This window comes from Maylandia zebra, linkage group LG2 (assembly GCF_041146795.1).
Source record: "Maylandia zebra isolate NMK-2024a linkage group LG2, Mzebra_GT3a, whole genome shotgun sequence".
NCBI lineage: Eukaryota > Metazoa > Chordata > Actinopteri > Cichliformes > Cichlidae > Maylandia > Maylandia zebra.
This window is the reverse complement of record NC_135168.1, coordinates 40,226,021-40,241,532: the sequence shown is the minus strand read 5'-3', so window position 1 is coordinate 40,241,532 and position 15,512 is coordinate 40,226,021. Positions and strand designations below refer to the sequence as shown.

Below are 15,512 nucleotides of genomic sequence, written 5' to 3'. Positions count from 1 at the left end.
TATAGTGGGGAAAATAATTATTTGATCTCCTTCTGAATAATTACGTTTTCTCACTTAAAAAGAAACGAAGTGTCTCTGATTTTATGGTAGTTTAATTTAAATGAAGAGAGACAGAATATCAACCAGTTTGCCAGTAAACATGGGAGAAGGTGCTGTTGAAACCAAAACTGAGATATCTGGCATCAACTCCACAAGGCATCTTTGGGGGAAGAGATAATTTCTCTTCCTGTGTGTGACCTCGAGAACACCATTGTGGGGATGCGGTTCTTTAGGTCATATCACGGAGATGGAAACATTGTGCGTTGAGGCTTTTTTGGTTCAAGGATGGGGCTGTGTACTGTAATATTATGGACGAGAACCTCTTTCCCTTAGCCAGAACACTGAAGATTGGTCATGGATGGATTTTCCAGCACAACAGTGACCCAAAACATACCACCAAGGCAACAAAGAAGTGGCTAAAGAATATGGTAAACTATTACTTTAACCATGAAAAAGCATTCTCTAATGAATTTGTCTTATGTTTATGATTTTTTCATTCAGAGCGAGTGGCTGAACCTGGCCGATATGGAGACCCAAGAACTAAAGCCCACTCCAGCTCGGCCAAAAAGACAGTACAGGATGGTGAGTTCTTATTTTAGTTTGTTTAGTTTCTATTTAAATCCATGGTAATATATGTTTTTCTATTGCTCCAGGTACTCTGAGCTACTTTTAGCTCATACTTGGTTGATACCATAACGATCCTGTCCTTGTAGATAGAGTTCATTTACCTATTCGGATTTAGCTGACTTGCTGTGTATGTATTATTAGGTTAGAATGATGTTGCTTCTCATATAGCTATACAGACTGATCACAGATTATAAGGTGCTTTGTGGACAGGCACTGATTTAGACAATAGACTGTGGCATTACTTTACATTGAGCTTAAACTGGTCTGATGTGTCTGCTGAAGTTTATGAATAACATCGGATATAATGCAAAAGTGTTTAATTAATTTAGTTCCCCAGCCCTGTTCAGCTTGATTACAAAGATGCCATGGTGGTAAATAAAAGATAAATAAAGCTAATTGCTTCATCAACTAGATGGATCACTGCATATTCACACAGAATGATCAAGCCTAGCCTCTTTCCTAACGAATAGTAATTTCAAGGTTTGTCTTCAGTACTAACATGCAGTTAGATCTTTAATACGTTGGATACAATTTTTGCAGTTTTTCCTCTGTGCACCACCACAGTAGATTGTGAATAAAATAATTGCGCAAAACACAAGGTCAGTTTGTTAAATAACATAAGAAGTGCTCCTATGTCCACTCGCCAGAAGGTATTGACAAGGCATAACCATGAAACTCACAGAATCATTTCAAGAGCATGCACCAGGGGAGCAAGTTGTAATGACCATCCCCTGAGAGTGCTTGTTATGCTGTGTGGAGGATTTGTTGTGCTACCAAAGATGCACAGTGCACCTTAAATGACAGAGTTGTTATCCAGTTACACATATTTTTATCTGTAATTCAGTACAAGATAAATAACACGGGAACACATAGTAATCCGCACTTTCTACGAAAAAGACCTGTGATGTTGCGAAACCCTGGATACATTTTCAGTACATTTTCACAGATGCATCTGGACGTCTGGTTATTTTTAGTTATTTACAGGTTCTTTTGTGTTTGATGTCATCTTGATGATGAAAGCAGTGTCACTGTATAACAATGCAGTGCTGCGTATCCTAAAACATGCTTTTGATTGGCTATACATTAGCTTCAAAACAGAGTGATCATGGCTGTGAGTTGTAGGACCCAAAAAACTCAGTAACAGAGTAAAGTAAAGTGATTCACTGGTGCTGACCCTGTGTGGACTATTGGGAAATAAACTTCACGGATTTCCCATTTAAATGGAGCACAATATTTATTTGATTTACGCACTTTATGCAAAGTTGATATAAAGGACACGTTATTTGGCCATGTTAACTGCTGTTTGTGTAATTTTTTCTAGGAACAATAATAAGATGGTGAGATTAGTTACTGATAACAGGAGAGGAGACGAGATAAAAGCAGGGGGAAAACTGGGCTATATCTGTGTGAGATTGTCCATGCTTGTACACACACGTGCACACAAACACACACTTCAGCTTCAGATTAATGAATGCCACAGTCTAGGACAGTGCAGAAACATTTAATTATCTCTGACACTGAAGGGTGGGGCAAGAGGTCAGATCTGTCCTCTGTGCATGTGTGCATGTTTGTGTATTCACGTGTGTGTGTGTGTGTGTGTGTGTGTGTGTGTGTGTGTGTGTGTGTGTGTGTGTGTGTGTGTGTGTGTACAGAAAAAAAAAAGGACGAGATCACAGTGTGTCAATGAGCCAAAAATCACACTGTAAGTCAAGCTTGTGGTCTTTCATTGTGACCTCTCCTGAAATTGACTAAAGGTCAAGCTGACACAAGCTACTTGTCTGGCAGCAACACATGGCCAGTTAAGTGCCTTGGGGATCTTCTTAAAGAAGAAGAAAGGAGACCACTTGACATTGTACAAGCATTAAAAAAAAGGTTTTTCCTTTTTTTAAAAAGAATTCTAGAGTGAATAAAATGGAAAAACTTCCCCTCCTGAATAGCTCCTTGCCATTCAAGCATCTGGTGCTCACAGGTGTAATTTCTATAATATTTCTTTCTTTCTTCCTTGCATTGCTTTGAAGAAAAGGAGCAAGGAAATTACAGACTGCATTTTACAAAACTGTGTAATGATGCAGGGCTTCAAAATAAATGCAAATGCTTGCTCATCACAGGTTTCATACTAAAATATTTAAAAAACAAAATACATTAAAATAAATTTTGACGCTAGATTGGAAAAAGATTGTGACAAACATGATGGTCCTCAGAGGATGAATCCCTTACTATTGTGCCGGAGAAGTTTGTACTTCCTTGAGGTTCACATTTGTGATTTTGAGGGAAATGACTTATCTTTGGAGTCAATGGACATAATTTGCAATTCACAGGTCCCTCAGATTATAATAAGCTATAAATTATAATCCACCAACCTGTCAAAATTCTACTCTGTGTGTTACATTGTTTTTTTTTTAAATACTTGATAAGCTGTACAATAGCCTGCTGTACCTAGATATTACAGGCCTGAACTGCTGAAGTTATCACTGCATAGCTATGTTGCCTAATAACTTGGTTTAACAGCTGTTATCAGCAGCTTGCTTCAGCTGACGTCCTGTTTTTATTTTCTCAGCGAGGATGCAACATGACCCCCCAGCTTCTACATCTAGCATTGTTTGAACACTTTAAAAGTGTGTCTCCATCCCAAACTAGACAATTTCATGCATATTCTATGTTATTTTTGCTCTGTTCTTCACACCAACAGTAAAAACTATAAACATGCTTCAAGCAAGACAGGCTAGGTAGCTTTGGCATTAACTTTGTTTCATCCGTGACTATTAACAACTTCCACCAGAAATTAATGTCCTCTAGTAGGCATGTTGTCCTTAAAAGCATCTTTGTGCCTTTTCTTTGAAGCTGTCTTCAAAGACTCTTTGATTATTTTCTTTCATAGTGTCCTTTTAGAATTGTTTTGCTGCCAGCCACAGCTTCACAAAGCATCCTCTTTTAGGGATTTTTCACAATAAAGTGTGTATATGTGTGTGTGCATATAATGGTTGTTTGGCAGTGATGAATATTCAGCTTGTAAGTGATAGTCAATAGCCTCTCTCTCTAGATATTTTTCTTCCGTAAGCCAATGTGCTCTCTGACATTCAAACTGTAGCAGCCTGTTTATCTTCTCCATTCCTCAGTTACATCCACAATAATATGATTTGCCCATGTTTTCAATAATTAATTTTCTGGATGGTGATTCTGCTCTTTCCCTGTGCTGTCCCCAAGGCTCTCTGTGCTTGCTTTCATCCCTCTATCACTCCTCTCTGACATCTTTTGCTCTAGAACCTCTTTGAGGCCAAATAGTAAGATCCCGAGGAATGTTCACAAAGCATAGAGGGAAGATTTTAATCTCCTATTGATATGTTTGTCTATCTCCCTCTCTTTTTCCCCGTCTTGTTTTTATTTCTAACCCTCTAAGGCAAAAGAGAAGAAACACCTTTTTAATTAGTGTATCAAAGCCTAAAAGTGGTGCTCATATTTCTAATAAGAGTTGTGAATTTGTCCTTTGGGAATGTTTTTTGGAGCTCTTGTTTATTTAATTTCAAGCTTATGTGTTATTAGAAAAAAAAAGTGGTTAACACGTTTACCTAACAAGTCAAAGATCCCTGGTTCAACCCCAGGTGGAAACACATCACTCGGGGGTTGCGTGAGGATACATCTCATGTAAATATCTGCCATGTCAAATATGCAGAGCTATCTGCTGTGACCTCTAGTGAATAAGGGAGCAGCCGAAAGTAGCTGTTTATCTGAGGAGCACAAACAATGGCGAGCAATTGAGAACAGAATGAATAAAGGAATATACACATCCATACACAAAGGTTACTAAAAATATCTGGCTGACCCATGTAAAGCTCAACAACAATTAAATTGAGGTTACGGTCTGTTCTCTGGCAGGGCTTGCTGGGATTGTGGCCTCTACTATTGGACTCTATCTTTATTACCCAATCACTGCACTTCACCCTGGCATTCATCCAGTATTAGAGGACACAAGAGGAGTGTTTTATCTTCCACCGCTTCTTTTCTAGGAAGTTTTACCTGCCTCTTAAGGAACATTAAAGTTTTAAAAAGAGGGACAAAAAGTCTTGCGAAGACAAAAACGTAAGCAAGTAGGGTCATTTACTGTCAGCTCTAATTGTGATAACATTTTACAGCCACAAGTACAATGTGCTTTTCTGCCAGGAAGGGTTGCAGCAATTAAATAGCTACAATTTATGTATGGGATTGAATCTCCTGGAAAATGAGGAGACTGAGGACATTAAACCTCCATATCTGCAAGTTTCATTTTTAAATAATGACTACAACAATGTCATCACTTTACTACAGTTGCCAGATTTTATCTCTTGAAAAAAAGCAGGGAGTTTAAAATCACTGAAATCCTGTTCCCGTATCCCTCTGGGCATATTCCTCTAAACCAGGGATTTCAAACTTTTGATCTGTGGACCACAAGAACGCTTTGCAAAGTGTGAAAATTGCAGAAAACGAGGGAATAATTTAGAGCAATTATGGCTCGAAAGGTAGAGCAGGTTGTCCACTAATCAGAGGATTGGTCAAAGTGTCTTTGGGAAAGGTACAGGTTCCTAAAATATGTTCATCAAAAGGGTTTGTGCTGAGAAAAGCACTGTATGCATAGTAATAACTGTTTGGTGGATAAAAGTAAAAGAGAACTCTAAAAAAGCAGTCTGTTTACCTTTTTTTTTTTTTTTTTCTTTTTTACTTCTCCCTGTGTTTTAAAAATGCATAAAGTCATGAGTTTGGTTTTCCAAACTATTGCATCTGAGACAGAGAGGTCTGAATTATTAGCAGCATGCAGGTAGTATTACAATCTTCTTACCAAAAGAGACATCACCCATGGCTTGCCATACAACACCGAAATAATGTGGTTGAGCCAAGAAACAATTCCAAGCATTTGAGTTACATCAGCAGAGAGTAGTATCACAGTGGACTGAACGCTGAAAAACTGAGACGTTTTGTTATAATTGGACACCTTTCTTGAGACATCAGGAAAAGTTAATTATCACCTGTTTTTATAAGCAAATAAATCATTACGCATCTAATCTATAGTTATTTGAAATAATAATCATATAATAATAATCTTATAGCACTAGAACTTACTAAAATATGACAGATGAGTATGAGACCCACTGTTATCAGAATCAGAATCAGCATACTTTATTAGTCCCTAAGGATTTGGATATACATAGAACACACACGTATGAAAAAAAAAATATACTGCATCTTTAAAAGCTTGCCATATAAGCACAAAGTGAATCACTGCAGTCATAATTCAATTCTTTTGTCAGTTATATGAGAGCTGAAAGATGGTATTTGAGATATACTGTAACAGTATGTAACATAGTGAACAGAGTGATGGAAGTATTGGGTTTTATTATTATGGCTTCTGAAAATTAATGCGTGAGGCATTTATTAAAACTAGAGTGCATAAAAGACGTGCCGCTTAGACAAAACATTAACACAATGATTTATGTGTATGCTGAGAGCTGATTAATCTCTCACCGATAGACATATATGGATATTATTTATACATGATCTTAAAGAGGGTGACTTTGATCCTAATGTTCACTCAGTTGAGCTTATTTTTCCTACTAAGATGCAGCACAACATTTGATTTCAGCAGGTAATGTGTTCTCTTTTATGTGTTTGCTGTGCTCTCTGAGCGTGAGCTACCAACCAGGGAGTATATTGATCCTCACTACACTATATAAAAGCAGATCTGACCAGATGGGAGTGGGGCTGATGTTGGGTTTGCAGTGTTCAAAGCACTACAACAGCCATGCATTGTTTATGTATGTGTAGGCCAAGAGATTCTCAAAGGCAGATTCTTAAAAGTCGTAGAGTTTGTCCATTGAGGAAGCTCAACTTTGCCATTATTGTACACTTTAAAACGCTGAATTCCATGCCACAAGCCCCACAAACTAGTGTTTATATACAAACAATGTTTGTTAATGACAGGAAAAAAATAAATATGCCAATCTTGAATTCAAACGGAGGGCATTTGTTAATGCTCTGCAGGCATCTTGTGCGTTCTTCACCCTCAGCTACAGCTCTGCCAGCTCTTCCATCTGTCTCATCCCAACAGACTGGTAACCCTTCACCCGAGGGGAATCAGTCATCCCTACATATGGCCAAGGACAATGGCTAAACAAATTAGTAGTGGTGTCTGTGAGTAAGACTGTTGCTCTTCTGCAGAAATGGTTAGCGTCACACAAAGAACACACACATGATTTGCTCCATATTTTTCTCCTTTATGAGTTCTCAGTTGTAAAGCAAAGCATGGTTTATCCACTGCGCGTGTCATACAATGAATCATATTTACTTCATGCTCACAGACGAGGACCAGATTTTTTGCACTTTCTGTTTCTTTATGGAAAAAATCATATCCGCAGCAGAGAGTGGGTTTATTTATAGAAATGTGGTAAAAATTGAACATTTTAAAGTAAAATCACTTTTACTAAGTGCAATTTGATTGTTACTTGTGCATTTCGACTTATACTTGAGAAAAGCAGAGGAGAGACTGAAAGAGAGGTGGCAAATGTGCTGCAGTGCTCCTGCATTACAATTGATTGGCCGGTTTAACCACCAGTGCTGCTCACTCAAGCTTTAAATAGATGGATAAAACTCTCTGTCACCCAGCACTCTTTTAGTCGCTTCTTCTCTTCTCTGCCTTCTCTCCATCCTCTTTATCCTGTCATCTTCTCTTCTCTTTTCAATATCTTTTTTCTTTCCTTTCCTTAAACTTTCATCCTTATCTTGGCTCCTCTTTCTTCCACCTTCTCCTGCTTTATTCACCCTTTTTCTCTCTTCCCTTGTTTTTTCTTGTCCTGGTTTCACTTAATTTTTATCTACTGTAATTCTTCACCTATCCAAAATACTCTCAACACCAGCTGAACACAATATTTCATTTGGACTATCATTGTCTCTATAAAGTGACTTCTTACTGTTTACTACATAAAACTTACATATGATAGGATCCTCTGTGATTGGGAGTATTTAGGTGTCCCTTATTTGTATGTGTGTGTGTGTGTGTGTGTGTGTGTGTGTGTGTGTGTGTGTGTGTGTGTGTGTGTGTGTGTGTGTGTGTGTGTGTGTGTGTGTGTGTGTTTTCCAATTTATCTAAGAGTGGAGGTCGCCCAATGATCCCAAATTGTCCTCCAATCCTCTGTTAACCAGGTACCTATCCACCCCCTCTTTCCTCCATCCTTCCTCTGTCACTTTCTTCTCGTTTCCTTCATCTCTCATTTCCTTGCAGTGGTAATGCCATCTTTCAGCTAAGTGAAATAAGATGGGTTTCTTCCAGTGCTGATAGATGGAGGTGAGGACAGGCCCCCAAATCAGCAGGCAAAAGAAGCACATTGCACAACAGACAGCTATCAGGAGGGAGGTTGACCTTCCATCTCTCTCTGCATTCTGGAGATTACAAGAGGCCATGCAGGCTTATAAATGTATTTTTGCATCTGTGCATGCGTTTCACGCATTGTAAGGAGGAAGAAAAGTGTGCTGCTCATTTATGACAGATGTCTACAGGGGACTATGAATCTCTTTCCTTGAGACTATCTAAGCTTCACCATCTTTAGTGTTTGGTTTGTACATTTTCCTCAGAGATAAAGAAAGCTCTTCCATAATATCTGACAGCTCCAGATATTCACAGTAGCACATGTTTACAATTTATATACATAGCTGTTTTATATATTTTCCCCAAAGATTGTTGAGATTGCAGCACCGTGTTCGGACTTCTGGACAATTTAATGATGATAAAGTATAATGCAAACCGTAGCGCGGTGTGTGATCAGGTCAGAAACTACTTGATGTTGGCATCAGACACCAGCTGTGGCTCAAACACAACCCATTAGTTTCCTAATGGAGACAAGGCCGCTCTTGTTTTATGATGTTAGCAGCCTCATGGTAATGACTTGTACATAATGCTGGGCTTTGATCTATACACTTTGTACTCACTCTTAATTAACTTAGGATTTGAAATCAATTTTTTGTCCACTCACTGCGGGGACAGCATGCAGTCTCCGTATGCGGTTTAAAAACCCGCTCCGTCTTTGATCTCATTTTATTAGCTTTGTCTTGTCACTCGGGTTTGTCCATTTTAAGGGCTTTCATCTTTCTTTTATACATATCTGGTACAGACTGTGTAATTGACAGAATTACTATGACCACTAGTCCAGAGTGCACTGGCTGGTGTTGGCTGGCCTCTCTCACTCCATTTGTGCTAAAAGCTCTTGTCTTTTTCTTTTACTCCCACTGTCACTTTCACCTCACACGCCTCCTATGGGGTTTTTTGTTTTTTTCCCTTTTCCTCAGTCTGTCAAATGAAAGCGGGTTTGTGCTGTTAGCCTAGTGTGAAATGACACAATGCTCAGAGTCAATGAGCTGCTTTGATCTTTTGTCATCTTGGACACCAGCCAGCTGTGCCTGGCTGCCACGGCAATGATGTCACTCTGGAGATTGATTTGGAGGAAGATGGGGTTGACGCTCGGAGAGAATAGTACTCATTAAGCAGCTCACAACGCGGAAAACTCAACGTTTACTTCATACCTTTTACCATTCTTCTCCTCTGTCGTTTTCTCCAACTCATTATTTTTCTGCCTGCTTCAGTTAGTAGAACATAAGAGCCTGCCAACTGTAAAACCAAAAGAGGAGCTGGATGTTTTGCTGCATCAGTTTTCAACCCCAGCGCTTCATTGTGCTGATCCTCCTGTTCTATGTGTTTCTGATAACTTATTCTTTGCAGCTCAGAGATGAAGTTTGTTTCTGCTTTCTCATTTTTAGGACCAGATGCCACCAAGGATCCATGCCTGAAGGTTCGCTGTCCTCCTCACAAGATCTGTGTCAGTCATGACTACCAGACGGCGATCTGCACCAATCACAAGCAGCCAGGCCACAGGTAAGAGTCAGTTACAGTGCTTTGAAAAGTCTTCAGCCACCCCCCATTTCTTCATGTTTTGCAAAGGAAATAACTTGAAAGTTGTATTTGGTACAGCCACCTTTATTCTTCAGCACAGCCTGAACTTTCTCGAGCAAGATTTCTTGTACTTTGAGTAATTGTTGGAAATAGTTCTTCAGGCTTCTTGAAGGACATTCAAAGCTCTTCTTTGGATATTGTCCACCTTCTGTTCTGTTGTCTGTCAAGATGATCCCACATCCCACACTGGCTCTGGGGAGGCCAATCTATGATTCCACTTTGTGTGGAACAGTATGAGGTATGCTTTTTGCTACATTACGAGTGTTTCAGGTCACTGCAGAAAAATCATGCAGTTCCCAATTACTTTTCCAGATGGTATTACATGGTGGATCAAAATTTTGTTTTTTTTTGCTAAGTTGCCTGTTATGTATAGACACAACAGTGGTTTGTTCCTTGACTTAGGTGCCTTTTTAATGTGTGAACACTTTGTTGTTAAGTGTTTTAACAAACCCAGAAACAGATACAAGGACTGGACTGAAAATGAGTGAAAAAGCAGCCAATGTCTAAGAAACGCTTTGAAAGACCTTCCGAAAGGTGAAGACCACTTTAAAAATGATAAGAAAGTCTGGATCCTGAGGAACAAAGCATGAAAAATGAGAGATTTGTTATAATTTAAGTTTGTCTTTAACAATGGCCAGCATCTAAATTGCACCTAAGAATAATGTAAAGCTAAAAGAAATCTTAAGATCGAGAAAAATACTGGAGTGAGCTTGTACTTTTTGATGAAAGGGACACACTATTATAATGTGAATCTCCAACATACTCTGTTGCAGTCTTTACAACACATCAGAAACAGGTTTGTGAATGTGATTATGATAATGCAACGTTAATTGTGTTTTTGAGCAGTTTTGAAACAGTTTCGAAACACATATTATCTTTGTCATATACCGAAGAGCAGCGGGAGTTTTTTTTCTCACTCTTTAAATCAAATTTGTGCTATTAAGCGAGCTCGAAAAGCTACAACTTATTATATCTTTTAAAGTGCTATGCCAAGTTTAACTTCAATATCCTAACTACCTGCAAGGCAGTTTCAACAAATTACATCAAGCAAAAGCAAACAAGTATCGTTTTGTGTTTTGTGTGTTAGCACTGTGTAATAACTCAGCGTGCTTCAATGACAGACATTGGCTTACGTATTCCCAACACCAATTAATTTTAATCACACTATCTGTTTGCTCTGTCACCACCCAATTTGTTTGTGTTTTCAACCATTGCCAATTTTAAGGGTTTTCAATTTTTCAGTTCAAGAAGCATTTCTTCAAGAAGACATCAGAATATTTCTCTGTCTCTGTCTTGGGTTTAATTGATTTCCTCAAGTCATTAGCTCCTAAGAATCTTGACTATAATCCTTTCTTTCCCTCCATTTGTATTAAATTAATTACAAGTGCTATTTTCGCTCTAATGTGACAAATTATTCACCTGGACTGTGAAATTTCCAAGTATTATCATTCACCCGAGCTTTTGACAATGATATGTATATTATTTTGAATCAATTTAAGATAAACTAGTTGCACCAATTGGCATAAAACCGATTCAGTGTCCTCCTAGAGGCCAAATCCAAACTTTGTTGTTCTCCAGACATTGGCAAACACATATTGTGTAATAATTTACACAGTGATGAAGTATGTCCTGTTTATCTAGATTTTACTCACTGCTTCCCTGTAAACAGCACAAACAAAAATCCTTATGCAAATTAGTTTCCTTTTCTAAACAGCTGTCGACACAAAAATCCCAAGCACTCTTTGGTCTTCCTCTTCAAACTGAAAGATTTGAGTATAGAACTGACTTTTCTTATTGGGGTGATAATATTTAGATGCAGGCTTGAACGTCTACATTAGCAACCAAGCTGTAATTCAAAAACCATTATGGAGGCTCGTTTATAATTTTTCGCCCCCTCTGTCCCGCTGTGACGGGGTTGTACTTATGTCAAATCAGAAACTTTACAGACTACAGCATCTTGGAAACTCTCAGCGGGTAGCTGAAATATATTGTTAGATGAGGGAGATAATGATCACTTTCTTTTGTCTGTTTGAGATGGAAATATCGCTACTGTCTTGTCTTCTAATAAAATGATTGGGAGATGGATGAGGGGAAGCGTTGGCCTTTGTGATGAACTTTTGTCTACATTTAGCTGATTGTATGGGTTATTTTTCAGTGATGTGTGCATGCCTGCTGTGCTTTAGCAGCATTAACTAGTTTAGTTAGTTTGTTGCGCTCTTAACATGATTTTATAATGGAATAGACTTAAATGTACATTACTGGGACAAAGTCTTGAACGACCCCTCATTTTGTATATATAATTTGCTTTGTAGGAGCAAGACTGATTTTTTTTTTCAATTAATCAGGAGCAATAGTTCAGTTATTCAGGCTTTCTGTAGGTCTGTCTAAGTTTTTCTTTGGACATTGGCTGCTTGTTCACTCGTTTTCAATCCAGTCCTTCTACCTGACAATTTTTTAAAAGATTTTCAGGATTTCTTAAGCCCCTGAACACTGACCTATGAATCATTCAAACATCAAGAATGCACCCGTGTTGTGTTCACACAGATAGTTTAGCAGAGAACCAGTTTTAAATGCTGCAGTTTGATAGGCATGAAATAGTACTTTTTTTAGATTAGGAAACTGGATGTGTAGACAACAAAAGAAGAAGTTACAAGCCTGGAAAAAAAAACTATCTACAAAAGATGAACAATACAGGTTAAGAAACAGTAAAAAATCCAGCAAAGACCTGACACAGGACCTGAGCGATAAATATGGCCTTCAGTCGATTCATCTACTGTTCGCTGAAGCCTCATCAGAACTGATCTCAGTGGAAGGATAGCTGTCAAGAAGCTATTCTTAAGGAAGGAAAATGGGGAGTTTAGGCTGAGGTATTCCAGATTACACAAGAAGTGGACTGAAAATCAGTGGTAACAGGTCTTATACGGTGATGAATCCAAATGTGACATTTTTAGCTCAGATTCCTGTCAGTATGTACGGAGGAGGTCAGGAGAGAGATACCACAGTGAGTGTCTACAGCCATCTGAGAAACACGATGGAGGCTCTGTGGAGGTGAAGACTATTTAAAAAACTCAGAAATTTGAAAAAAAGCTTCTCTCAGAGAGGTCAGGCTTTGTTCAAGAATAAATTTAGTCATAACAAATATTGATTTTCAGGCTTGTTAGAATTGTACAAACTCTGTTTTTTGTTTTATATACTGTATTTACATGTAGGTTTGCACATGTTTAAATAAATGTGGGGTGACTGAAGATTGTAATACCTTAATCCTGTGCTTTTATTATCTTGATCTTATTTGGTGATTTGTTGCATTTTTTGTTTTGTGTTTTATGTATTCTTTTATTTGGTTCATAAATGGTTTCCATGTTTAATCCTTTGACCTTTGGATTATTCACTTCATTTGAAAGCTGCGAGCTGTGTTTATTTAAATTTTAAAATATGGGATAAATAGTTGCAATTTTAAATGGTAAATGGTAAATGGCCTGTATTTATATAGCGCTTTACCAGTCCCTAAGGACCCCAAAGCGCTTTACATATCCAGTCATCCACCCATTCACACACACATTCACACACTGGTGATGGCAAGCTACATTGTAGCCACAGCCACCCTGGGGCGCACTGACAGAGGCGAGGCTGCCGAACACTGGCGCCACCGGGCCCTCATTTTAAGGATATTTGCCAACCATTTTTTTATATTTAGTATCTTTTTTGTAATGCTTTGCTGTATATTTGATTAAGGTATTTATTTCACTTAATGAACGAGTCTCAGGACTGGATAATTTAGCCAACAATGATTTATTTGCTGTGTATGCTGTAAAACTTACCAGTTTACATAACTGTACATGAAACTGTTGATCAGAACAAAATATTTGTGAAAACGTTTGTAAGTTACCGTATTTCCCGGACTACAAAGCGCACCTGAATATTAGCCGCACAAGCTAAAATCAGGGGAAAATCCTGTTTTGTACATACATTAGCCGCACCTGACTAAAAGCCGCAGGTGTTTCAATGTTGACTTATCATATGTAAGAGAATATACACAAAGCGAATTGTCAGGAAAGAGATGGCTGTTTGGAGACACACCCCTTTTATTAATATTTTGAAAAACAAGTTATGGGTACATATTTACATAACTTTTTAGGTATATGTACAAGTAGCGGTAATTACAAGTACAAAACATGTACTGTGCTTCATGAATGAGTAACAAATGTAGTACATAACAATAACCTACAGCACACCAGAAAAATAGATTGGACTACCTTTTAGGCTCAGGTGCAGTGACACGGCTTTAACAAGAAGAAAAGTCAGTCATTCACCACCATCTTCCTGCGCACTAAAACCACCAAAGTCCTCTTCTCCAGTGTCGCATAGCGGTACTTTGAAGTTTGTTTTTCGCGCTACTTGTACGGCACTATGTTGCCTGGCGGATGGACATGTGACCAACATACCACTCTTGAACCCGATACTGTGTGTCTGATCACATGCCCTTCCGCCAGGCAACGTAGTGCCGCACAACACCGGAACAAACAAAACAAATCGTCTTACGATATGACAAAAATCATGGAAAATCCATAGAAAAGCCGCACCTGACTAAAAGCCGCAGGGTTCAAAGCTTGTGCTTATAGCCCAACACTTACGGTAATATTCCAGTGGGAAAGTTTTTTTTGTTTGGTTTGGTTTGGTTTGGGAGGGGGGGGTTTCTGGAATGGATTTTTTTACTATTTTTTGTTCTTGAATATTTTATACATGTCAGACATTCACTTGGTCAGAGGTGTTCTCCAAATTGAGAAATATTACAGAAATTTACAGAATTTTCAAGAGTCTCTTCAGCTTTATTATCTGCTTGATAGATCAGGAGGCAGCCGGGTGTTCAATGAGAGCACTTAGACAGAAATTGCTGCAAGATTTGGATCAAACATAATTACACTGCTTATTGAAAGGGACTTCTCAGAAAATCTGCTTCTTCTGACTCTGACAAAAAAAAGAATTATGATCATTACAACAATTTCCCTCTGCACACAAATGTTATTATGCCTATACTATATGTACTACTAAAAGTTTGGCTTCTGGCTCTGTGTAATCTTTTACTTTGTATGTCAAAAGTCAAACATATAACTGTCTAAAACAGCAGTCCCCAACCCCCGGGCCTCGGACCGGTACCGGTCCGTGAGTCATTTGGTGCCGGGCCGCGAGAGTTGAGGCTCAGGTGTGGAATGTATGGTTTTCAGGGTTTTTATCGGTTTTCAGCATTATTTTGTTATCGTTTTGATCGTTAACTCGGTTTTCCTGGGTCTTTTCACGTGTGTTATGAATAAATCTTCTTTTTTTCAGTACCGGTACTAGTTTTATTTTGTTGTATTTATCCGCGACACCTTAAAGGCCGGTCCGTGAAAATATTGTCGGGCATAAAATGGTCCGTGGCTCAAAAAAGGTTGGAGACCGCTGGTCTAAAACATTGTTTGTAATGTTTTTTTCTCTCCACCAGTGTGAAACCCAGGAAAGGCAGTGCAGGCCACAAGCATAGGCTTGAAGCTGGTGCTCATGGGAAATGCAGGCTCTGCTCAGCCCTCCAGTCAACTCCTGTTTGTGGTTCTGATGGGCACACTTACTCCTCCGAGGTGAGACATAACTCTGTTAGCATCATTGGAATATGAGCATCTATAGTTTTGATGCTCTTACTCAATTGTGCTCATTCTTCTTCAAATTCATCAGTCGTCACCTTTTCTTCCTACCCAGATGCCTCCACTGCATTGATTCATTTTGAGCTGCAGGTTCCCAATAGTCTGCTGAGCAAATTTCTCAAAACATCACATTGCCTGTGATGTCACTGGGCATTTTGGAAAAACTGTTCACCCATTGTCCCGTGCAATTCTTTCTAGCCACT

At 38.7% G+C, this 15,512-nt stretch overlaps 1 protein-coding gene across 2 annotated transcripts in view; it reads left to right on the top strand.

The window, feature by feature from the left end:
• spock1 (SPARC (osteonectin), cwcv and kazal like domains proteoglycan 1) overlaps positions 1–15,512 on the top strand; it is a 117,283-nt gene that overhangs the window by 73,644 nt on the left and 28,127 nt on the right. For both annotated transcript variants that reach the window (XM_076873580.1, XM_076873581.1), the window contains exons 4-6: positions 541–621; positions 9,442–9,556; positions 15,114–15,246. In XM_076873580.1, coding sequence (XP_076729695.1) covers positions 541–621; positions 9,442–9,556; positions 15,114–15,246 — 329 coding nt within the window. The remainder of the gene's footprint in view (positions 1–540; positions 622–9,441; positions 9,557–15,113; positions 15,247–15,512) is intronic.